Here is a 24345-nt window from a genome sequence, read left to right on the forward strand (position 1 = left end):
TCGCTGACGTGCTCCCAAAGAAGGACATATTGGATAACTAGACAAAAAGAGATGATCCCGGAACTTTGACATCTATTGTTGCCTCCATATTTACTGCCCACATGTTGCGATTCCCCAACCCGCGTCTTGGAGCGATTGGACTGGTCCAATCAGCTCCTGGGAGCAGTCGAGTGCAGTCCGTATAGAGAAGCCCCCTCTCAAAAAGGGGCGGGGAAATGTGTTCGCGGGGGCAGCTGGGAAATTCTCGTCTTCCGCCACCATCTTGCTTTCCGGTAACCTGCCAGTGACCGTGGGTCACAGCAGATTTGCGCCATGAAGCTGCTAACTAAAGCCGCGACCCTCTCGGTGAGCACTGGCAGCGGGCTTGGGGCTAAACCTGGAAGCAGTTTGTCAGCGAGGCTGTACGGACCGGAGATTTTTTATTTGGTGCCTCCGGACCTTGGGCAGCGGTCCGCCCTTCAGTTGAACCCTGCGAGCAAAGTTGGCTGCCGGCTGGGTCGGGCTTGGAGGCCCCGCGTGCTTGCTTTTAGCAGAGACAAGGTTGCAATAGAGGGATGGGGCTAGAGAGCAGTGGTGAGGCGACTCGGTGGGGAAACCTCTGAAGGTCATTACCCTTGGGCGCTCGAGGAAACCAGGAGATTACACAGGGCCGGAGGCCAGTCCGAACCTTACATGTCGGCCTCGGCCCCCGCTATAGGGTGTGCCAGGGAGCATGAACCTCCACCGTTAAGTGGGCATGTGAATAAGGTTGTGAGGAAGAAATGAGCTAATGCAGGTGTTGTGCTTATCACACACAATTCCGGGAACTTCCTTAGCCACGAAAGCGGCAGTTCCTGGCAATATCTCATGTGGTTTTTCTTGATGTCTTGGTGGGGGGTCCCCGGGAGCCTCTTTAGGTCCTCACCCAGATTTAACTCAATGTGGAAAACTCAAGCGACGATGCCCGTCATTGTCGAGTGTTGGTTATCCGAGGGGGGGCAGGGGCACTTTAGAACAGCTAGGTGTGTGTTCGTGCCACCCAGACGCCACTTGGGGAGACGTTTTGGGTTATCATACCTTGGGGAGGGTGTGCTACTTGGCATCTAGAGTCCAGGAGGGATGCTGGAAAGCATCTCACAATACGAAAGAAGAGTTATCCAACCCCCAAAAGTCTGGGGTGCTGAGATTGTGAAACCCACTGGGGTAAAATGAAAAAGACCAGGCCCGGGAGTGACATTTCCGTGGCTTATTTTTAATGATGACTTGCTGTAGATTATAAAAGAGCCCTGGTGCATAACGCTTATGTATTGGACTACTTACCATAAGATTGGCTGTTCAAAACCACCAACTGATCCCTGGGAGAAAGATGAGGCTTTCCACTCCCTTAAGGAATTACAGTCTTGCAAACCCATAGGGACTGTTCAACCATGTCCTTTAGGTTTTTTCATGAATTAGAATTGACTTGATGGCAAAGTTTTGTAGCTACACAAATGGCCATGGCATATCTAGTCAAACCAATGCTTCAGAAGACAGACCAGTACAGGCCCAAAACACCATAGCCCCCTCCTGCCTCCCCTATTTCTACCCATCACCTTCCAATAGAAAAAAGACCAAAGTAAACAACCTGCAGTACACATGAAAGCAGATTTATGTTTCTAATTATAGTCCTTGTATATGAAAATTATTCATATTCTGTTATTAAACTAATACAGCATCTTTATAACAATTACTGGGATAGTTCTTTACAACTTATTTGAATGAGACAGAGAGAGACACTGGGTAGGCATGTTTGAGGCATAAGCCCATAAATCTCCCTTGGCAATTCTTACATTTGAACTGTGTGTCTATATATCTTTAAATTGATGGGAGATCAAAGCAGATCAGAAGTAGAATTAATTGTTTATGATAAGGCTAAATAACTGAATTTATCATTCAAAAGCAATACAACCAACAAATGAGAGCCAGTACCCAACTTAGTGTATCACTGATGCTGTACTAACATACCAATTAATGTGCTAGAGGCCTGTCTGGACTTCTGTTGAGTCGGAGCATAGCATTCTGTCATAGGGTCCCAGGAAAATCCAGCATCGTGTTCATTTGAGCTTAGTAACAAATTTTATTTACTTTAACATCTCCACTAGTAATCCTAAGTCATAATCAAATGAATTTTGTGGTATTGTACACTACCATTGGCCCAAAGCCAGAAAACCATCTAGTGTCATTAAGTCGATTCCAATTTAGAGCAACCACCTTAAGAGTTGGGTTGCTCACCACAGGTCAACGGTTCGAAATCACCAGTCACTCCTCAGGAGAAAGATGAGGCTTTCTACTCCCATAAGGATTTACAGTCTTGGGAACCTAGAGGGGCAGTTCCATCCTGTTTTGTAGGTTCCTCATGAGTCAGAATTGACTGGCCGTTGGAGTGCCAGTCTTTTCAGAAGCAGACTGCTACATCTGTCTCCTGCAGATGGCTGGTGGGTTTGAACCATTGACCTTTGAGCAGCTGAGCTCTTCACCCCTGAGCCACTAGGTTCCATTGATGCATTAAGGAGACTGTTAAAGGTAAAGAAAACCAGTAATTTTTTATGTCGTAAAAGAAGCACATACAGTGTTCTTAAGGGTTCTAAAAATTACAACTAATATGGGTTTCATAAAAGCTTGGCTCAATTGGTGGGTTAGTAAACCTATGACAAGTTATTCAGCTAACTCCTGTGATAGTAAGTGGTTGTGGTTCTCTTGTTGGGGTGCACTAGGATCCAATGCTTTTATGTAAAGTTGTGTTCTTATGAAAAAAAAGTGTCATCTGTTTTTTATATTTAGAGGTTTTATTCACTCAAAGTTGCTCCCAGAGTCACAGCCTCGGCGCCTCCCACAGAAGCCCTTCCAAAGCCTCAGGACCTTGAGGTAGGTTAGTCCCGTGTGTCAGGTGTTGGACCAGCACATTGCCTCCCACGCTTTGGTAATATGAAGACACTACCAATTACATCTCTGCTTTATCTTAAATGCAGTTCACCAAGTTACCAAATGGGTTAGTGATTGCTTCCCTGGAAAACTATGCCCCTGCGTCCCAAATTGGCTTATTCATTAAAGCAGGCAGTCGATATGAGGACTCCAGTAACTTGGGAACCTCTCATTTGCTGCGTCTTGCATCCACCTTGGTACGTATCTTCACTTGCTTGATCTGTTGCATAATGCTGGGGAATCTTAGTCCTAAGAAAAAGAAGTAGTTAAAGCATTGTATTATTTCCACCACCACCCCCCTTTTAAGGTAATTTAGAGAAGATGTTTACTACAGAGAAACAATAAATTCGTGTCCATCTGAGTGTTTTAAATGATCCCTGGGATCATTTAAAAAAATCAATAGGGAAGGAAGTCTAAAGGAAGTAATAAAAATTGAAGTAAAATTACTTGTTCCCCTGTGCAAGTCTCTTTCAGGATACACTAATGAATCTAGTAAGCTTGCATTTTTACCCAAATCTACTTTACAAAAATACATACTTGTGCTTTTTGGCAAAAGTTCCTTTTGAATCTGCTAATGTTAATGAGACATTCGATTTTAATAGCGCATGATAGTAATTTAGTAATAGCATTTAGTAAAATTTTGGCATTGAAGAACTAAAAAATCATTCTTTCCTTTCTAAGACTACAAAAGGAGCTTCATCTTTCAAGATAACCCGTGGAATTGAAGCAGTGGGTGGTAAATTAAGGTTTGTTAAAGTAAATAATAGAACATCAATAGTAAAGACACTAGAAGAAAATAGTCAACTGTAAATGAAAATGTCTTAATTTTACTAGTGGTAGAGGATTTCTTAACCCAGGCACAGAAAAGGAAAAGGGTAATGAATTTGACTACATCAAAATTTAGAACATCTTCGTGTCTTAAGCAAAGTAACGTTTTACTGACTCAGTGGAAGTCTATATTTCCATAACATGCAGCGGTTTACTATTTGGAAAAGCAGAGAACTTGCTAATCAACATAAAGAATAGGAGCACACTCATCAGTCATCTGCACTTGAAACCAGCAGTGTGAGCTCTGATTTCCTATTTCATACATTGGCAGTGATACAGGCGATGAAAAAAGTTTCATAATGCTGGTGAAAGTATAATTGATATAAACTGTTTAGAAAAGAATCAGAGGGAGAAAAAGAGAAAAGATCCAGAGGATGCTAAATTTGGAAATGGACATACTCATAAAAATTGGATGGTTTTTAATCCATGTGTATGAATGATTTTTTTTAACCTTTATAAAGATTGAAAACATTTTAATATTTATCATTAAGGATAAAGTATCATAGTCATGATGAAAATGCTGTTCAGAAATTAAGCAAATCTGAATACCAAAAGGACATATAGTGTGTGAAAAAGCAACTTACTTGTTTATGGAAAATACTAATTTCAAAAATTTAAGATAAGATTCATCTATCATTTTTAAAAACAAATGTTACTGTATAATATTTATAATGGTTGTCTCTAGGATGGGATAGCAGGAAGAATTAGCCTGAGAAAGACCGGAGATTTTTACTTTTTGTGGCACTTTTGTTTCAAGGATGTGTATGGTGACTGCTGCACCGCTTGGTGGACATGACGTCACTGAAGTAAAAGTGTACAACTTTTGGTGGGAAATATTTTGTTAGGCATATTTTTGCCATGTGTGTACATGTTTTCTTTGCGGGTAGGGTTCATTTCATTGGGTGTATGGGGTTTTGATTTATTATTATTTGTACTTTTTGTAAAAACAAAAACCCTGTTCCCCAAATTGGTTGGTTTAACAAAGAAGATATAAAGAAAGCGTACTTGAAGACTGAATTAATTCACTGCAGTTTGCTTTAATTCAGTGTGACTGCAACAAGAGAACACATGGCCTACACTGTGGAATGCATGCGGGATGATGTGTAAGTACCTGTTTGTGCTTCCGACATCTGCGAAAGAGGAAGCTCAGGGCTAGGTTTGGGGTAAGGCAAGGTGGTGACCTCTGAATGTGGTGTGGATTCTTAGACAAACTGCTCAAACCACTGTCCAAAAGATTCCCACTTGCATGGAAATCAAAACAATGAGATAGCGCCTTACAGTGACAACGACAGCCCCTTTTTTGGAGAAAATAAATAGAAAACAGCAAATGCTGGAGCAGGTATAGAGATTAGAGATCTTATCTTCCCACATTGGGTGAATCTGTCATTGTGTACAAGCACTGTGGTACTACCTCTAACAACTGGGACTAGAAACCCCATACGATGCAGCAATACCTCTGCTGGGTGTCGACCTTAAAGAAGTAAGAGCTATAACACAAACGGACCTAGACACTCCATGTTCCGCATAGCACTGTGACAATAGCAAGAAGTTAGAAACTGCCCAAAAGTCCGTCCGTAGAATATTGGATAGAGAAGGGTTGGTACATACAGTGGAATGCTATGCATAAACGTTCAACGACGCCTTCCTACTTAATCACAAAGCCTGAAGTTTGACACTGAGAGCATGTAGAAACTTGTTTTTTTGTTGTTGTTTTTGAAACTTGGTTTGAAATTGTGGGTTTGTAATTCTTTATTTGATGCCTTTTATAGTGACATTGTAATGGAATTCCTGCTCAATGTTACAACAGCACCGGAATTTCGGCGTTGGGAAGTAGCTGCCCTTCAGTCTCAGCTAAAGATCGACAAAGCTGTGGCTTTCCAGAATCCACAGGCAGGTAAGTGCATTTTCAGAGTACATTTACTTGTTTCTAAAACAATACTTTTGGAGAAGATCAAGTTGTAGAGGGGGAATAAATGCTGTTAAAAATTTGGACTTGTACTGTTTGTCTCCTGTCTAAAAATGTTGCCTTTTTAAAATATTTTTTGTTTCTACATCACTATGTTTGTTGATTATTTTTGATCATCACTGATCGCATATAAATTGATTATAGAGTTTTACACTTTTTTCTGTCCTCCCACTCTGCCCTGTTTCTTTCCTCACACCAAATCTGGCAATGTTTGTTGTTGTTGCTGTTACCACGATTATTGTTGTTTGCTTGCTTGTTTTTAATCAACTGACTGGGTTTTTAACCTGATACTGGGTTTTTCTGAATCACACAATAGAATTTCTCAAAAATTAGGATTTACTGTTTTTTGTATTCATACTTTAATCCATTTACATGATACTTATTTAAACTGAGTACAGTTGGCAAAACAAACCAGTGTCACTGACTTCTGGAAGACCCACAACTTGTGGTAGAAGCAGATTGTGTATAGATATACTCGAAACAGCGAGTGGCCTGGTGGGCTTCACTCAATCTGCATATCTGTTAAGGAAGGGTCTACTCTCAGTTTTCTGGAACAAAGTGCTTAGTTCTTGTTAGCTAATCTATTAATTATGTATGTCATAAAGTAATGTGATCTTTATTTCTATCGCTGTCTACCAAAGAGATGGAATGATAGAATGCTAAGAGGGATAAGTTAAGTGTTCGAGGTGACTTCTTCCACACTGCTGTCTCTGAGCCTCCGCCCTCATCACCAAATACAGTGTCTCCTGGCTGACTTGAGAATTGCTGAAACCTTTTAAAAGCTTCTTACCAGCTGTGGAATAATATCTTTTTTTTAAATGTTCTTTGAGATAGAATTCGTACTCTAAGTTAGCATATCTGACCTTTGCCTATTTCTTGTTTCTTGCTCTTGGAGTATCAGCTTAATGTCATTTTTTATGATTATGCTTTGCTTGTTTCCTCTGTGAGAAATGCCATTCTCCATTCTCAATCCCAGAGTTGACTCATTTACAGTTCCCCCTCTCCTTCCCTTGTGCCCAGACAGCACTTTGGTACACTGCTGATACTGACTTGACAGCTTTCATGTTACCTGAAGAGGGGAACTGATTAAATGACTTGTCCAATACTTCTTGAAACCTGGGCCATATACTTTTGCATAGTTTTTATAAAGTTGGAAAAATGGTTTTACATGGTCTGGGATTTATAGAAGCTGATATCATATGATCTTACATTTTTCTTAGCACATTGAACTGCTAATTTTTTTAGTTACTATAGGTTGAACAGTAACAAATTCCAAATCCCTTGAGTACATAGAGTGGAGTTTCTGGGTGGCACAAACAGTTAAGCACTTGAGACAGTTTATTGTGCCATCCTGGCTGATAAACACATCTGGGGTTAATTGAAGGGAGGGGAGATAAATGGCTTGGTGAGCCTCACCTTTTGAGTTCTCGGGTTTCTTGCTTTCTGATGGTCGGGCCAGAGTGCTGCTGCCTTAGCCAGTTCCCTGCTTCAGCTGGCAAGGCTCACTTCCAGCAAGACACCCCTGGGGAGAAGCCACATGGACCTACCCCAATTCAGTCCTGGGTGCTGGAGCAGCCGTGTGGCGATCCCTGCCAGTGCCGAGATGCTTACACGTTCACTGGTTTGGCTTTCCTCCTGTGGCATAATAGTGTTTTGTAAGATGGAGGAGGACTTTGTGGATTGGTGTTGGACATATGGGTTGATATTGGACTTGTGGGCTTGGGCCGCACAGGGTTGGGATGTTTTCTTGATGTGCACTTAACCTGTATGTAAAACTCTCTTATACATGTGTTTCTGTGGATTTGCTTCTCTAATGTATCCAGACTAACAGCACTCTGCTGCTAAATAGAAAGTTAGCAATGCAAACCCATTGATCAGCCATTAAAACCCATATGACTGTGGTTCTGTGAAGCATAGAGTCACCACTGAGCAGATTTGATTTGGTGACAATTGGTTCGTGCTTTTTATTTTATAGTATACATGAAAATGGACAGAGTACATTCATTTTCCACATAATAGACTGTGGCTCATGTGGTCCATTAATCCTTGGAACTAGTTTGTTTCCGTGTCTTTGGTTTTTCGCTCTTCCTTGCTCTGAAAGGGAGAGAGTAATAGTTGCAGTCTAGATGGCCACATGGATGCTGTTAATACCCTGTGACGACTCCAGAAAGGTGGTGTAGAACACGGGCCTCACTCCCTCAAGGTGTTTGGTTATGGCCAAGAAGCTTTCCTAACTCTGCTCCCTGTGTGCACTACTAGGTACATGGATGTCCTTCCAGCACATGCAATACATAGGTAGAAATATCCTTTGTTTACTCTCTACTTAGTCATTTTCCCACTTTGCCCTCCAATCACGGATAGCCTTCAACGAATCTTTCTCTCTGTGTGTAAGCCTTTTACCTGATTTTTTTTAACAGTGGTCTCGTGCGATATTTGTCCTTTCGTGATAGCTGATTGTATTCAGCACAGTGATCTGAAGCTTCATAAGCGGTAGGTGTTGTGCAGGTGCATTATTATTCTGTAGCATTGTGTTTGTTCCATAGTTTATCAGTTCATCTTTTGATGGACACTTAGGTTGTTTTTGTCTTTATGCAGCTGTGAATAATGTTGTGATCAACATGAATGCGTATCTGTTCATGTCATAGTTTTGCTTTCTCTATGGTATATACCAAGTAGTGGAATCATTGAATCACACGGTATTTCTATTTCCAATGTATTAAGGAGCGGGGTTGTAGGATTTTATAGTTCCCCCCCCCCGCCCCTGTGAGTATATGGGAGTTCCAATATCTCCGCACCCTTGCCAGCATTTGGATTGTTTTAACTTTGCTGATCAGTGCTCACCCCACTCATCAGTTTGTCGTACTCTGGTGGTTGCCATGTAGCTATATTGCTGGAAACTGCCGCCTGTATGTCTAATACCAGCAGGGTCACCTATGGTGAACAGCTTTTAGAGGAGCTAAGAGACAAAGAACAGAGTAGGAAGAGGGAAGAGGTGAGGTGGTTCCATTTCTGAAAAATTAACCATTGAAATCCTTATGAACGGCCATAGATTATTGCATGGTGTAGTGCTCGAGGATGGGCCCCGCGGGCTAGAAGGCATTCAGAATACATGATTTGGATGGGGCACATAGTAGGACCTTCATTTGCTAATGGGGCATGACTGAAAATGACACAGCTGCTGCAATCATCCATTCATAGTTGGAACGTGAAATGTATGTAGTGTGAATAAAAAATTACAAGTTGTCAACAATGAAATGGGCCACAATAGAGATCAGTATTGTAGACATTAGTGAGCTGAAATGGACTAGTACTGAATGGACTGAATGGTTCATGGTTCACTATGCCGGGCATGGCAAATTTAGAGAAACGGCGGCACATCATCACAGAGCACAGTTCAAGATCTGTCTTGAACACCGAAGTACAATGCTGCCTGTGATAGAGTAGCATTTATAAGCCTACAAGGAAGATTGGTTACTACAACTGTTATTCACATTTCCACACCAGCCACTAAAGCTGGTAATGAAGAAATCAAAGTCGACCACCTTTTTCAACATGGAATTGAGCAAACATGCAGAAGATACGTTGATAGTTGCTAGTGGAAACTGAGGGGGAGGAAAGAAGGACCTTTTAGTAAGGGCCTAGTAAAGGAAAATTGCTTGAGATGCTATCATAGAAATGTTCAGATCAACTACACTGAAGAATATAAATTCCGTTTTGAAGAGCGTTTTTAATGGCAGTCGTGCATGGTGGTGCAAAGACAGGAACTATTTAATGTGGGCTCTTCTAGCCCGTCTCTAACTCCTGCCAAGAGACTTTCCCTGCATGGGTCTGTAAGTAAGGGGGGATACTGACAGGATTCTCCTGTAACTGCAAACAGGGTCCCTAGAGTGCCATTCGACCACGTGTAAAATAAGCTCTGTTTGAGTAGGGATTTCATTACCAGCGAGAGCCAGGAGCAGAGTAGGTCTTTATGAACCCCAGATCCCTGCGCAGTGAACCTTCTGGACCAGATGACAGCTATACCATCAGTGAAGCAACAGCAGAACCAGGAACCAGAGCTTGAAACAGTGATAGACGTGCCAACCCATGGAGCAAGTGAAGATGAATGCTTTGGTGCTGGAAGCTGGCTTTGGGAGTAAGGTGCCTCTGGGCACTTAATTGAGGAAGTTGGACTTGCTGACCCCTGGAAGTGGAGCTGGAGTGCCTTTGGACTGAGGCTTATTGGAGTGGGGTGGGGTGCCTCTGGGTGTTTCACTCAGGAAGTCAGGCTTGCTGACCTATGGAGCTGGAGTTGAATGCCTTGGGGTTGAAGCTTACAATAGAGCAGAAGCCCCCTTTGAGCATTTATTAACAGACCTGAAGCTTTGTAACATGTCCTGTTAAACTAATAGGAGCATTTCAACTTGGTTAATTTCTTAATACCGTATATACTCGAGTATAAGTTGAGGTTTTAAGCACATTTTTTATGTAGTTTTTGTGGTAAAATTAGGTGCCTTGGCTGATATTTGGGTCGGCATATACTCATGTATGGTAAATTGGCATGAATTTTGTGTTTGTGTAGCCATTGCAATGGATATTAGAACCCACAAAAGTGAAATAGAGAACACTGATTAAGACACTACAAAAAATAAGCCAAAAAACACTGCACATGGCATAGTGGCTTGTGCATTGGGCTGTTAACTACAAGGTTAGTTTGAAATCACCATTCACTCAGCAGGAGAAAAAAAAGAAAGATTTTCTGCTCCCAACCAGAGTCATACCCTTAGACACCCCCAGTGGGCAGTTCTACCCTGTCCTGTCGGGTTGCTATGAGTCAGAATTGACTTGATGGTAGTGAATTTGAGTTTTGAGTATACATGGGCACCTCAGCAGATGGAAAAAATAGGAATGAAATAGACTACATCTGTGGTAGTTACATAATCTGGTGTCAGTTTGAGGGTTCAGAGTGTAGGGGTAGAGTCCAGGCTGTCAATCATGGCCTTCTAAGGATTCTGGGAGATCCTGTCTTCCTCCTTGGGGGCAGGAGACACTCTATTGGCTCACTCCCTGGGAGAGACTCTACTGACAAGGACACATGGGGCTATGCTGATGGCAGCAAGAATCCTGAACCTGGAGGAGCCATGTGGAGACACCTGCCAGCACTGAGATGCCTCCACTGCCATTGGATCCACAAGACTTCCCACCCTCCAGCCGGTGATCTTCCTGCATTTGGTGTCATTGCATGTGTTTTCGTGAGTCTGAAGAAGACTATAGATTGGTATAGGATAGATGGGCTGATAATCGGACTTATGGACTTGATCTGGATTGGGCTGGGAGGTGTTCTCAATTTTAAGTTACTCTTGTATATAAATCTCTTTCCTATACACATATGAGTCTCTCTAGATTTGGTTCTCTAGTCAACCCTGACTCACACAATATCTGTTAGAAGCTTACTATCAACCAAAATAAAGCTGTGGGACTGATTGTTACTTTGAAAATTCATGGAAGCGAAACTATAACCTTGAGTATATACCACCTGAATTTAGAAACCATCTGAAGAGAACAGATTTGGCTCATTAAACGCTAATGACTAGGGCCAGATGAGTTGAGGGGTGACATCATCATACATACATGAAGAAAAGTCTAGAGTGGATGTCAGAAGACTGAAACTTGCCCTTGAACATAGTGTAGCTAAACCAAATGGGAGAAATTATGCAGAACCAAGGAAGAACTTTTAAGGAAGACTTCCAAGCTACATTGAAGGCATTCGCAATAAATAAGCCTCTAGTAATTGACAAAATCACAACAAATGTTTCAAAACACGTTGCACCTCTGCAATCACTTTGTAATCTAGGCCAAGAAATTTGCAAGACAGCTACATGACCACTCAACTAGAAGGGATCCATATCTGTGCCCATTACAAGGCAAGGTGACTCCGTAGAATGTGAACATTATCTAATGGTGTCCTTAATATCACATGCAAGTTGTCGGCTTGCTCTGGGTTGGAAAGTCCGTCGCTCTGTTCCATGCTCTGGCTCCTGGTTCTGCTGCTGCTGCTGTAATGCTGTAGCTGTCAGCCGGACCCAGAAGGTTCACTGGGCAAAGATATGGGGTCTTTATTGCAGCAGGACATCGGCAGGTAGTTGCCAGCATTTTAAAGGATACCGTTGCTGATGTCAGGTGAATCTTGGTTTCAAACAAAATCTTGGAAAGATTTGCTTGACTGTTTTATTGACTCTGCAAAGGCATTGAAGTGAGTGGTTCCTGACAAGCTGTGGATAACATTGTGAAGAATGGCAATTCCAGACACTTGATCGTGCTCGTGTGGAACATGTACACAGACCAAGTGGCAGTGGTTCAAGCAGAACAAGAGAATTCAGAGCAGTTTAAAATCAGTATAGGTGTGCTTCAGGGTTGTATTCTCACCATTGCTTCGTCTGTGTGTTGAGCAAAAAGTCCAAGAAACTGGACTGTGAAGCATGAGGATAGGAGGTAGGTTCCCCAAACACGTGTAACTTCTGGGTGGTACAACTTGGCTTGCTGAGAGCCACGAAGACTTAAAACATGTACTGTTAAAGATTTGATATGGCTACACCCTGATAAATGAAGACAAGATTGAAATTTGAGGGTTTCATTTTACTTGGATCCAAAGTCAACAGAAAAGCAGCAGTCAACAACATCAACCGAGGAATTGCATTGGCCAGAGCTGCTATACAAGACCTCTTTGAAGTGTTAAAGAACAAAGAGAATCACTAGGCTGTGCCTGGCCCAAGCAAGGCATGATGTTTTCAGTCATGTCACGGATGTAAAAGCTGAAGACTGAATAAGGAAGACCTGAGGAGAATTTCTATATTTGGATTATGGCATTGACAGAGTATTAAAAGCACCACAGGCTGTTAACCCAGTCTGTCTTGGAGGGAGTACAGCGAGAATGTTCCTTAGAAGAAAGGTCGGCGACACGTCATGTAACCTACTTTGGAAAAGGACATCAGCCAGAAAAAGAAGACCCTCCCTAGATGGCTTAACAACAGTGTCTACCAAAATGGGCCCAAACATAAGGAATGTGAGGGTCCTGCTGGACCGGGCAAGGATTTGTGTGTTGTGCATACACAGGGTAACAATTAGTCAGCACTAATTGAAGACACCTAACGACAACACTGATGCTGACAGGAAATTTTATCTTGTTTTGATTTGCTAATGTTCATGAGCATTTCTTCACATCCTGTTTGCTGCCTGAAGGTTTTCTTCTCTTCCCATTTTTATTTTAATTTTTTAATCTTTTTATTGTTCATTAGGGACTCATACAACTCTTATCACAATCCATACATACATCAATTGTGTAAAGCACATTTGTACATTCATTGCCCTCATCATTTTCAAAACATTTGCTCTCCACTTAAACCCCTGGCATCAGCTCCTCATTTTTCCCCTCACTCCCTGTTCTCCCCTCCCTCATGAACCCTTAATAATTTATAGATTATTATTTTGTCATATCTTGCCCTGTCCGACATCTCCCTTCACCCACTTTTCTGTTGTCCGTCCCCCAGGGAGGAGGTCCCATGTAGATCCTTGTGATCGGTTCCCTCATTCCAACCCACTCTCACTCTACCCTCCCAGTATCGCCAGTCACACTACTGGTCCTGGAGGAATCATCTGCCCTGGATCCTGGATTCCCTGTGTTTCCAGTTCCTGTCTGTATCAGTGTCCATCCTGTGGTCTAGCCAGACTTGGAAGGCAGAATTAGGATCATGATTGGGGGGGGGGGGCATTTAGAAACTAGAGGAAAGTTGTATTTTTCATTGTTGCTATATCACACCTTGACCAGCTCGTCTCCTCCCCTAGACCCCTCTGCAAGGGCTCTTCCCATTTTTAATGGAATTGTTTGCCTTCTTGCTGTTGAGGAGTTGTAGTTTGAGTTCAGTCTCTTGTCAAAAATTGCCCCCTATTTGTAGGCTCTCATTTGAAAAAGTCTTGATGCATAGAGGTGTTTTATTTTTATTAGGTTTCAGTCATCTAGTTTATCTTCCCACTGCTTTTACATTTTCATTTATGTTTGGTAGATTGTTTATGTCGAAAATTGGGGCCTTCAAAGTTTGGCCTTATTTTTTTTTCCTTTCATAATCTTTATAGCTTTAGGTTTTGTATATGGTATGAGGTATCAGTCGGATTTCTTTTTTCTAAGATATTCGATATTGCCAGGACAATTTGTTAAAGAGAATATTTTTCCCCATCTATTGGATTTGGGCCCTTTGTTAAACACGGGCTGTCCATAGACTGATAGATTTCAGGGGTTTTAATTCTGTTCCGTTGTCTGTGTCTGTCATTGTATCACTCGGCTATTTTGAATACTGTGGCTGTCCACAGATGGGAAGTGGGAGTGAATCCTCATCCTTTGTTCAAAATAGTACTTTACTTATCTAGGATGTCTCTCCTTTTCCGATAAAGTTTATTAGTTTTTGTTTTCTTTATTAGTTTTTAAAGAGTGTGAGTAAACCTTATGTTATGCTCGTAGGTCACTGAAGTTGGAACTGACATTTTTAGTGTCTTCTATGCAGAGCATGGTGTATTCTTTCATTTACGTAGGTCTCTCAATTTCTTGTCATTGTCTGTATAAGACTTTGTGTATCGAGTTGGGTTTATTCCGATGTATGACATCCTTTGGATAGCTGTTACAAATGGTGTTATTTTCTTGCTTTTCTTCTCAAAGTTCTCTTTGTTAGTATAGAGCTGTGGTTCTTAACCTGTAGGTCGTGACCCCTTTGGGGGCCGAACTACCTTTCACAGGGTCACACGATTCATAACAGGAGCAAAATTAGTTATAAAGTAGCAAAGAAAATAATTTTAAGGTTGGGGAGTCACCATACACGAGGAACTGTATTAAAGGGTCGCAGCTCTAGGAAGGTTGAGAACCACTAGTGTAGAGAAATCTGACTTATATGGTAACCCTGGGCCCTGCAACTTTGCTGAATTCTACCCGTTCCCAAAGCTTTCTCTTTGAGTTTCAGAGGTTTTTGTGTTTAGGATCCTATCATAGGCAAAAAGAGATGGTTTTACTTCCTCCTCACCTTTTTGGATGCTTTTTAATATCCCTTTGTTGCTGTGGCGGGGACTTCTTGTACAATACAGAGTAAGAGTGGTCATCGGGGTATCTTTGCATGGTCCTTGTTCATAAAGGGATTGATTTCAGGGTCTCCATTGAAAGTAATGTCAGCTATTGATTTTGTATGTATGCCCTTAATTATGTTGAGAAATGACCCTCTAGTCCTGTTTTGCGGTTTGTCTCAGGAGTGGGCGTTAGCTTTTGTCAAGGCTTTTTCTGTGTCTGTTGCTATGGCCATGTAGTTCTTGGCATTTGTTTTGTTTGTGTAATGTTTATTATGTTGTTAGATTCTATCAGCTAGGACTTTGTGAGGATGTTTGCTCTATGTTGATGAGGGATATTGGTTTATCGTTTTCTTTGGTAGCAGGGTCTTTCTTTGCCTGGTGCTGGTGTCAGCATTTCAGAGAAAGATTCTGGAACGCCATCCATTTCTGCGTTGTGGTATAGGTCTGTTGTAACTTTTTTTCCTGATTTTCTACTTCAGCCTCTGTTCGTTTAGGTAATATATTTCTAGAAATCTGTGCATTTCTTTTAGATTTTCAAACTTGTGTTGTTCTTTGTTTTGCTGTGATTCATTTCATTTCTTTTGGGTCTGTTGTGGTGTCACCGTTTCGTTTCTTATTAGTGTTGCTTGCAGTTTCTGCTTTTCCTTTGTTAAATTTGACAGTGGTCTGTCTTACTAACCCTTTTAAAGAACCATTTATTCGTCTGATTGAGTGCTTTTTCTGTTTCATTTGTTTCTGCTCTAATCTTAATTTTGGGAGAGAGTTTTGCTGCGTAGTTTTGGTTTAATGCTTGCGTGCTATAACATGACGAGAATTTTATAGTCCAGTCGCTTTGGGGGTATCTTAGTGCTTTTGTATCAGGAATACTACAAGTGGGAGCACAGTAGTTTATTTTCTCATAGTTTAGGAGGCTAGACGTCTGAACTGAGAGTGCTGGCTCTCAGTGAAGGGTTTCTCTCTCTGTTGGCTCTGGGAGAATATCCTTGTCTCTTTTCAGCTTCTGTTCATTTTCTGGGCAGTCTTCATATGCCACACCGCTGTGAGTGCTTGCTTGATTGCTTATGTGCCTCAGCTACTCTTATATCTTAAAAGACAGACCAGACCATGCAGTGGTGTGGTCTCATCGACATAGCAAATAAAACCGTATTCAAGAATGCAGTTATGTTGACGAATATTGAACTAAGGACTTACAATACATATTTTTGGGGGTGCATATCACTGGGTTTCAAAATGTTAAAAAGTGTATGAGATGTTGAATAGAAAATTAATTTAGTCTGTAAATCTTTATCCATTTACAATAAAAAGTTTTAAAATCCAGCAACACCTTCAAGGCCATATGGACTACCCATGGAGGGGGCCTGAACCTGATAGTCACAAGGAACTGGATTTTTTTTAAATCATTTTATTGGGGGCTCGTAAAACTGTTATCATAATCCATACTTACATCCATTGTGTCAAACACATTTGTTGTCATCATTATCAAAACATTGCTTTCTGCTTGAGTCCTTGGTATCAGCTCCACATTTTCCCCCTCCCTCCCTGCTTCCCCCTCCTCATGAACCCTTGATGATTTATAAATTATTATTTTGTCATATCTTACACTGTCCCACGTCTCTCTTCACCCATTTTTCTGTTGTACATCCCCCAGGGATTATGTAGATCCTTGTAATTATGTCCATCCTCCAGGGTTATATATAGATTCTTGTAATCGGTTCTCCCTTTCCACTCCACCCTCCCGGTATCGCCAGTCTGCATTTTACCGACAACCTGGATGAGCTTAAATAAGGATGCTGAAATCTAGGTGAGGATATAGCCTGTGCTATTCCTGGCTTGCCCAGAGCCAAGGACCCAATTAAACCATTCTTAGACTCCTGGCCCACAGATAAAATCAGATAATGTGTATTGTTTTATAAAAAAGAAAAATGTTACTTTTACTTAAAATTATCAGTAACCACTTCTGTACATCATCTTACAGGCATCATTGAAAATTTGCATGCTGCAGCTTACCGGAATGCCTTGGCTAATTCTCTGTATTGCCCTGATTATAGGATTGGAAAAGTGACATCAGAAGAGGTACAGTTAAAAATGTACTTGTCTTCGTTTTCAGTTGAATGTTCATATGCCATTTCAGGTTGTTCGCTAATTTTTTTTTATCTTCTAATAGGACTTCAACTTGCTTTTTGGTATATTTTTTAACCATAAATAAATAAAAGCTATTATAACAGGACATACATGTTACACACATAAAGATCCAGAAATACAAACACACAGAATGAAAACGTCCCCCCCCAAGGCGCTCAGGCTGAGACCTTGGCATCGTGTCTTCTAGATCCTTTGTTCTGCTCATGTTTTTATTTAAAAGTAACGTTTACATGTTTAAATCTTTTGACTAAAAAAATCTTTGTTTCAACCCCTCTGAATACTTATAAGTCCTATGTTGTCTCCAGCACACTGGACTTTAACCTGGCCGCTAACAGATTTGTCATAGGTAACAGCTTCAAATGACTTACTGCCCTGGGTAAATCTGCTGCACGAGACTTCTTCAAAGCATTGAGCAAGAAGGTCACTTTGAGGAGTTAGTGTGCCTGACCTGGGCCATATTCCTTTCACTCGCCTCTTATGCATGGGGAAGTTGGACATTACATAATGTATGCATTTGCATTACGGTGCTTGTGAAGAACATTCGAAGTACCACAGACTGCCAAAAGAATAAACAATTGTCTTGCAAGAGATACATCCAGAATGCTTCTTAGATGGTAGGTGTCGCGATTCTGTCTTATGTGCTTTAGACAGTATCAGGAGAGACCAGTCCCTGGGAAGGAACATCATGCTTAGTAAAGCAGTGGGTCACAGGAAAAGAGGAAGACTGCAGTAATGGGTTCAAACACAACCACCATGAGAATGGTGCAGGACCAGACAGTGTTCTTCTGTTGTGCATAGCACCGTTATGGATCAGAAACAACTTGCTGACACCTAACAAGAGCAAAATTATGAAAAGAAACCGAGCATTGACCAATGCTCTAAATGTAAGTGTTAAAACCATAAAAACATTAGGGCCAGCTACAGAAGCAAAGCTTCAGGACCTTGGGTGAGAAAAGAGCTCAGATGTGGCACCAAAAGCAGAAGCAAAAGGATAAAGCAGACAATGACATCTCTAAGAGAAGCCATCTTCTCTCGAGTTCAAGTTCTAATTCTCTTGTTCCAAGTTGCTTTTTATAACTAACAATGTTGCTGAAATATAATTCACATAACATCCAAATATGCTGTTAAAATGTATAATTCAGTAATTTATAGAATTGGGCAAACAACATGACAGGACTTAGCCTCTGACACAGTACCATGAATTCCACTGCAATTCAGCACACCGTCATCATCGTAGCAACTTTAAGCCTTGGTATTTGTTTTTGGCTTATCTATACTCTTCAGTTTTTATGGATTTTTTTAATTTATACCAAAATAACCTAAATGTTTTTGCATTCCTCAGTTGCATTACTATGTGCAGAACAATTTTACGAGCGCGAGAATGGCCTTGATTGGACTTGGTAAGTCAGGAATTGCCGGTCTTGTCTCCTGTCGTAGCGCAGTCCCTTAAACTGTGACTGTGCAGCACAGAATTGAACACAATTGGAGAGCTCACTTCTCTACTCATCTCAGATAGGCAGTGTGTGATAGATTTTGTTGAATTGCTAGTCACTTTTCTTGGAAGGCAGAATTCAATAAACTACCTGCTTTAAGTTCTTTATACTATTTGCATCGTGACAAAGGGCCACTTTTTCTTTTTTTTAAATCATTTTATTTAGGGGCACATACAACTCTTATCACAATCCACACATACATCAATTGTGTAAAGCACATTTGTACATTCATTGCCCTCATTCTCAATAAGGGTCACTTTTTCTAAGGAGAACCAAAGTCACTGCCATTGAGTAGATGCCAACTCCCAGTGACCCTATAAGGCAGGGTAGAATTGGCCCTGTGAGTTTCCGGGACTGTCCCTTTACAGGAGTAGAAACCCCCTCTTTCTCTGCTGGTGATTTTCAACTGCTGGTCTTGGACTTCATGCACAAGAAGTCTTAAACTGTATTCTTTTTTTCTTTTATTAGTACAATTGAAATAGACAATGGATATAAACAAACAAATCCTGTATATGTATATATACATATTTATATTTATTGGCCATTTGCATAACTTTCTAGGAGCAATGTCTCTTTAAGGCTTTTTCCCCTTTTAATTGGATTTTTGTTGAGTTCTAAGAATTCTTTACAGGGGCTGCTAAGGGCAGTGGACCCAGTGTGTGTTGAGGGGGCTGGGGGGAAGCAAAGAAAAAAGAATTCTTTATATATTTTGAATATTATAAATAATGTTATCCCATGGGTTATATTTTCACTCTTATGGTAGTGTTTTAATAGCAAAATATTTGAAACATGCAAATGTCCATTAAGAAAAGATTGATTAAATATATTATGGTAGAGTTGTAAAAGAAAAGTTCTGAGATAACAGGGTTACATCTTTTTTTAAAATAAAGAAGAATTACTAATGTGTGCACAGAAAACGTTCTATATAAATATAGCAAACTTTGAAGAGTTGTCTGGGAGAAAAGCGTTACAGGGAGGACTTGTTTTCTTTTTTACTGCTTGAGTTCCTAACATATGTTTAAAACAAAAAAAAACTGTAGATGTTGTATGGTGTGTTTGGAAAATTCTGTTCTGGTTTGTGTTTCTTTCGGGATAGGTGTGAGCCATCCTGTGCTAAAGCAGGTGGCTGAACAGTTTCTCAACATGCGGGGCGGACTCGGTTTATCTGGTGCAAGGTCCATCTACCGTGGCGGTAAGCGTTTTGTTCTGTTAGGGTTACTTTCCCTCGAGGCAGCCCCCACCCTAGAATAACGTACTGGAAGCTGGTGGCGTGCTCACAGTCTGGTATCATGCCTCGTTCTCGGACACTCTGTCGGTGGAGTCTTGTGTGTTGCTGTATTCTGAACGGGTGTCAGTGGAGCTTCCAGACTAAGGAGAAAGGCCTGACGGTCATCTTCTTAAAACCAGTGAATGCTGGTCCCATCCTGTGAACAGTTGGATCCAGTTGTGTTGATGGCTTAGGACTGGACACTGCTTCCATTAAGAGTCTGGTGAGCAGGAGTCACAGACTAAGTTGATGGCATCTATTAAGAAGGCCTACTTACTATGAAAAAGTCTCAGTATGACAGGAAATAATTAGTTGGGTGTTGTATATTGATTGTGTGGTGCGGGGAGGACAGCTGTTAGGGGTTGACATTGGGAGAACATGGGATGCTGAAGAGTAAAATCAGTGAGGATTGTCATTGCTCTCCCACGGCTCCAGGTGAAATTCGAGAACAGAATGGAGACAGCCTGGTCCATGCTGTCCTTGTAGCGGAAAGTGCTGCCATAGGAAGTGCAGAAGCCAATGTGTTCAGCGTTCTCCAGCATGTGCTCGGCGCAGGGCCCCATGTCAAGAGGGGCAGCAATGCCACCAACGCTTTATACCAGGCTGTTGCCAAAGGGACTCACCAGCCATTTGATGTAAGTCTTAGTCAGAGGAGGGTACCTTTTCTCTGCCAAAGGGCATTTGGATATTTAACATCACTCTCAGGCCATACCTGTCAAACATGTAAGTAACTCACCCCTAATGTAGTGCTGCTTAAAACTGCTTCTCTTTAGTGAGGTGTGTGATGTTAGCTGATGTGGATGATTTCCCAGGCTTTACACAGAGCATGGGTCAGACATTCCTGACACCTGGCCTTCACAGCCGATGGCGCTCCTTTTGTTTTCAAAGGCTCAATACTTAAGATATCCAGTCTTAATTCTCATCTGCTGGTAAAGCTTAACACAGACACAAAATCTTTGTAAAATAGAGACTATTGGACTTAATTTCAGAGATTTCTTATTCGGTTATTTGAATTTGAAAAATTGAATACTTAGAAATAGAGCACTTAGAAATTGATGGCTTCCGTTCCTTTAACTCATGAGATAAGTTGAAGTCTCTTTTGCTACAATTTCAGCTAAGCCCTTTTGCTTCTATGCCTGCTTCCTCGGTTCCGTTCTTTCTCTTTTCCAACCAGTTGTACAAAAGACACATTAAGAGACTCCTTCACGGATCCACCCCTCCATCTTTTAAAAGAAAAAAGTTAACATTTTACTTAATGACAGTTCGGGTTATTCTAAAAATCACGTTTTTGTGACAATGAGAGGAAGTGCTAAGGCTTTCAAAATAATATTCAAATTGGGGGAATATAAGGTGCCAACTAACAAAATACTCCTTTAATAAGCTGCCCAACTTGAAAAGGCAAAAACTACTACTTTTGGAAACATGACACGTGTAAGTGCATGCTTATAGTAGAAATTAAAATCCGTTTTCCTTTGTTATTCCTGTTTGACACTCAAGTTATAGCTTCCAATTACTTTTTTTAAATAAAGGAACCTTTTTCCTTCCCCCACACAATTTTCCAACTGCAGTGCCCAACCCAGAAGTTTTAACTTTTTTAAAAATTTGAAAGTGTACTTCACTATAAAATCCTTTGAATCTGCCTTAGAGTTCCCTAGAACACTGTTTGCAAACCATTACCTTAAATTATGCCAAACTATACCTGTTTGTCACCCAGTCAATTCCAAATCCTAGTGACCACATAAGACAGGGTAGAATTGCACCAGAGGCTGTCGACGGTTGAAACCGTCACTGAAGCGCACTGCCAGCTGTGTCTAAACAGAAGCCCTGGCCTTTGATTGAGCCCCAAGCGCTTCACCACTGTGCTAAATAGGACTCCTTCCGTAAAGTGGTCCTAAGTTACATTTAGCTGCTACATGTTCAATTTCCTGTTGGTTTTATTTATGGATCTTGCTCCTCTTAGTTCACAGTCTGCTCTCCTTTTTGCTTTGTTCTTCACCAGTGAATGAATGGCACGATGCCTTTTTGTGACTGGAGTTTAATCTTAATTTAGTGCCATAATTCAATAATGATTCCTAATTCAGAATGTGGCCAGAAATTTGGAGTGTGAATTAGAGATCTTCAGAACTGTAATTAAACTTAGATTGAAGGGTAGGAATAGACTTCAAAATGACCAAGGAATTAAAAGGTAAAAATAAAGACTAGAAACTATTGCTCAACTTTTGTCAACTACAAGACATCTGTGAGCGGTGCTACCAGCCATTTAGCCCACTAAAGAACTGATGGCCCTGGAAGTTTAACCATGCCAGTGGGATCATTTTTACATTGGTACCTGAAGAAAAGTAAGATTTTAAGAGTAGGAACCGAAAGGAAAGCCAAAGGATCCAAATCAAGACTATCAATAGTATGTTCCTGATGATTGAGTTCCCCTTTGAAACTCCCACAAAATGACCCGTATTTGACGAGAGGAGTGATCAGGAGCGCTGCCATGGCGGAGAAGGGCTCCCTGGTGAAGCTTTCTGAATGTTTTTCTGCTAAAGTTTCAGAGCCAACATTCTCAACATCTAATCAGCAGATGTTACCATTCTGGCCCTCCAGACGTAAACAACCAAAAGATCATCCCCCAAAATTGTCTGACTGATGCTCTTGCACTTTGCATTAGCGGACCACTTCTGCCTCTGTGCTTTGTTAACATTTCCATGGAGAACTCTGCTCTCGTTTGCAAGTGATCGAGGTGCAACCGCTTGGGCACCCATTGAGCACTAAGTTTGCTCAAATTGTGTAAGCTGAACTAAGTGAGATGTCTATGGTGTTGGCTATTATGTCTGCTATTGATCATCAGTCCTCTTCAATTAGGGCATGGACAGGGTTGTTTCCTCAAAAACATGAGGTGGCCTGCCGCTGCGGGCTTCATCTTTAACATCAGCTTGTACTCATTAAAACAAGTTTCCCGTTTGTAATTGCTAATTTCTGTAGTGAATTGTCCTCATAAATTTTTCATAAGGCATCAGTGATTACACCATTCTTCTACCCAAGCTTTGCTTTGAATTTGGTATTTTTAGCATAGAGTTGAGCAGAATTCATGTTGCTCTAATAGGAACCCTTTCCTAACTATCATTCTTAGTTCCTCAAGATAGATCCAGTTCAGACATGCTATAACTAGTACACGTTTCATTTATGCAACAAAACAAAATTGAAAGTCATGCATAGTTTTTTCCTAATCATTTTCCGTGAACTTTTTGAAGACCCCTCATATTCTTGTTTTACGGAGGTTGTTAACCAGTGATTCTCAATTGTCATTGTGCATAAGAATCATTGGGAACACTTCTCAAGATTGGCTCCCAGGCCACAGGGATCCAAGCCACTAAATATGGGCAGGAACCTAGAAGTTTATATTTTAATAACAATCCAGGGGGTCCTTCTGCAAATGACACGTAAATAGAAACGCTGGACTAGGCCGTCCATCAGGTTCACTTTCAGAAGCTGCTTAGGCTACAGACAGAAATGCCTCTGTTATTCAGAAGCTAAACTTTTTGCTATTTTGAACATCCGGATAGTAGCCACGTTTGACTTCATTCTGTAATAGAAAGCGGGAATTGGTAGAAGAGTTGCCCCAGCAGCAGAAAGAAGAGACCAAGTCTGGAATGCTCACACGGCGCAGGGAGTCTCTGTGGCGATGTCTGCAAGATGGCGCTTACAGTGCCGTGTCCTTGCCTCTCACGCACGCACAGCCAGAGCAAGTACAGAAAAGGACAGTATGTAAATAAATCATTTGTACTGCCTGGTAGGTCTGTGTAAGAGTCCAGTTTCTGTGTATTGTTAATAGTTTGAGGTTATTTATAGTTGATTTTTATAAAACTCAAATAACTATACTTGGACCAAATAAATATCATCTGCTTGTTTAAAAAAATAATCAGTTAAAACAGTGAGTTACATATGACCCGTATAGCATAAATGGTTAGTCCTTGATAGAATTGGTTAAGTGATACATACATGAAATGCTCTAATTTGCTTATCCTGTGAGAATTCAAGGTTTTGTCTAGACAAACCTTAAGAATTTTACCTGGTGGAATAACATCAACAAAAGTTTTGTTCTATTTCAGGTTTCTGCTTTTAATGCCAGTTACTCAGATTCCGGACTCTTTGGGATTTACACTGTCTCACAGGCTGCAGCTGCTGGAGATGTAAGTTGATAGCTCAACCAATCTCATTAAAAGGTTTTGTTTTTCCTCCACAAAAGTGTTTTTTGGTCAAAGTATGAACAATTTGAATGCCAGGACTCATCAAGAGCTCTGTGTAAGGAGCCCTGGAGTCACTGCCCACCTCTGCGTCTGCAGTTCAAACCCACAAGCTGCTCCACAGCATAAAGATGAAGCTGGCTGTTCCTTAGAGATTTACAGAGCCTCCAAAACCCTACCTAAGGTCACTGTGTCAGAATCACCTCAATGGCGGCGCGTTTAGTTGAGGGGTGGCTAGTGTAGGGATTGGCATTGGAGTGCTATGGAGAACAGTAAAAATGTGTATGTTGGCTTCCAAGAAAGATGGGAAAAAATGGGCTGTGAGGGTAAGTGTTGAACTGCTAACCAACCAAAGGTTAGTGACTCACCCCACCAGCTGCTCCACTGGAG

The 24345-nt window shown here is 41.2% G+C and overlaps 1 protein-coding gene across 1 annotated transcript in view; it reads left to right on the forward strand.

Moving 5' to 3' along the window:
• Positions 1 to 209: 209 nt before the first annotated feature.
• The window catches only part of UQCRC2 (ubiquinol-cytochrome c reductase core protein 2), a 29049-nt gene continuing 4913 nt past the window's right edge, over positions 210 to 24345 (forward strand). Inside the window, exons 1-11 of the mRNA XM_075564599.1 lie at positions 210 to 345; positions 2800 to 2883; positions 2988 to 3137; positions 3622 to 3686; positions 4815 to 4871; positions 5538 to 5662; positions 16794 to 16891; positions 18303 to 18360; positions 19550 to 19645; positions 20156 to 20355; positions 23821 to 23901. Coding sequence (XP_075420714.1) covers positions 313 to 345; positions 2800 to 2883; positions 2988 to 3137; positions 3622 to 3686; positions 4815 to 4871; positions 5538 to 5662; positions 16794 to 16891; positions 18303 to 18360; positions 19550 to 19645; positions 20156 to 20355; positions 23821 to 23901 — 1047 coding nt within the window. The 5' untranslated portion in view covers positions 210 to 312. The remainder of the gene's footprint in view (positions 346 to 2799; positions 2884 to 2987; positions 3138 to 3621; positions 3687 to 4814; positions 4872 to 5537; positions 5663 to 16793; positions 16892 to 18302; positions 18361 to 19549; positions 19646 to 20155; positions 20356 to 23820; positions 23902 to 24345) is intronic.

The sequence above is a fragment of the Tenrec ecaudatus genome, chromosome 12 (genome assembly GCF_050624435.1).
Source record: "Tenrec ecaudatus isolate mTenEca1 chromosome 12, mTenEca1.hap1, whole genome shotgun sequence".
In the NCBI taxonomy this organism is placed as follows: Eukaryota; Metazoa; Chordata; class Mammalia; order Afrosoricida; family Tenrecidae; genus Tenrec; species Tenrec ecaudatus.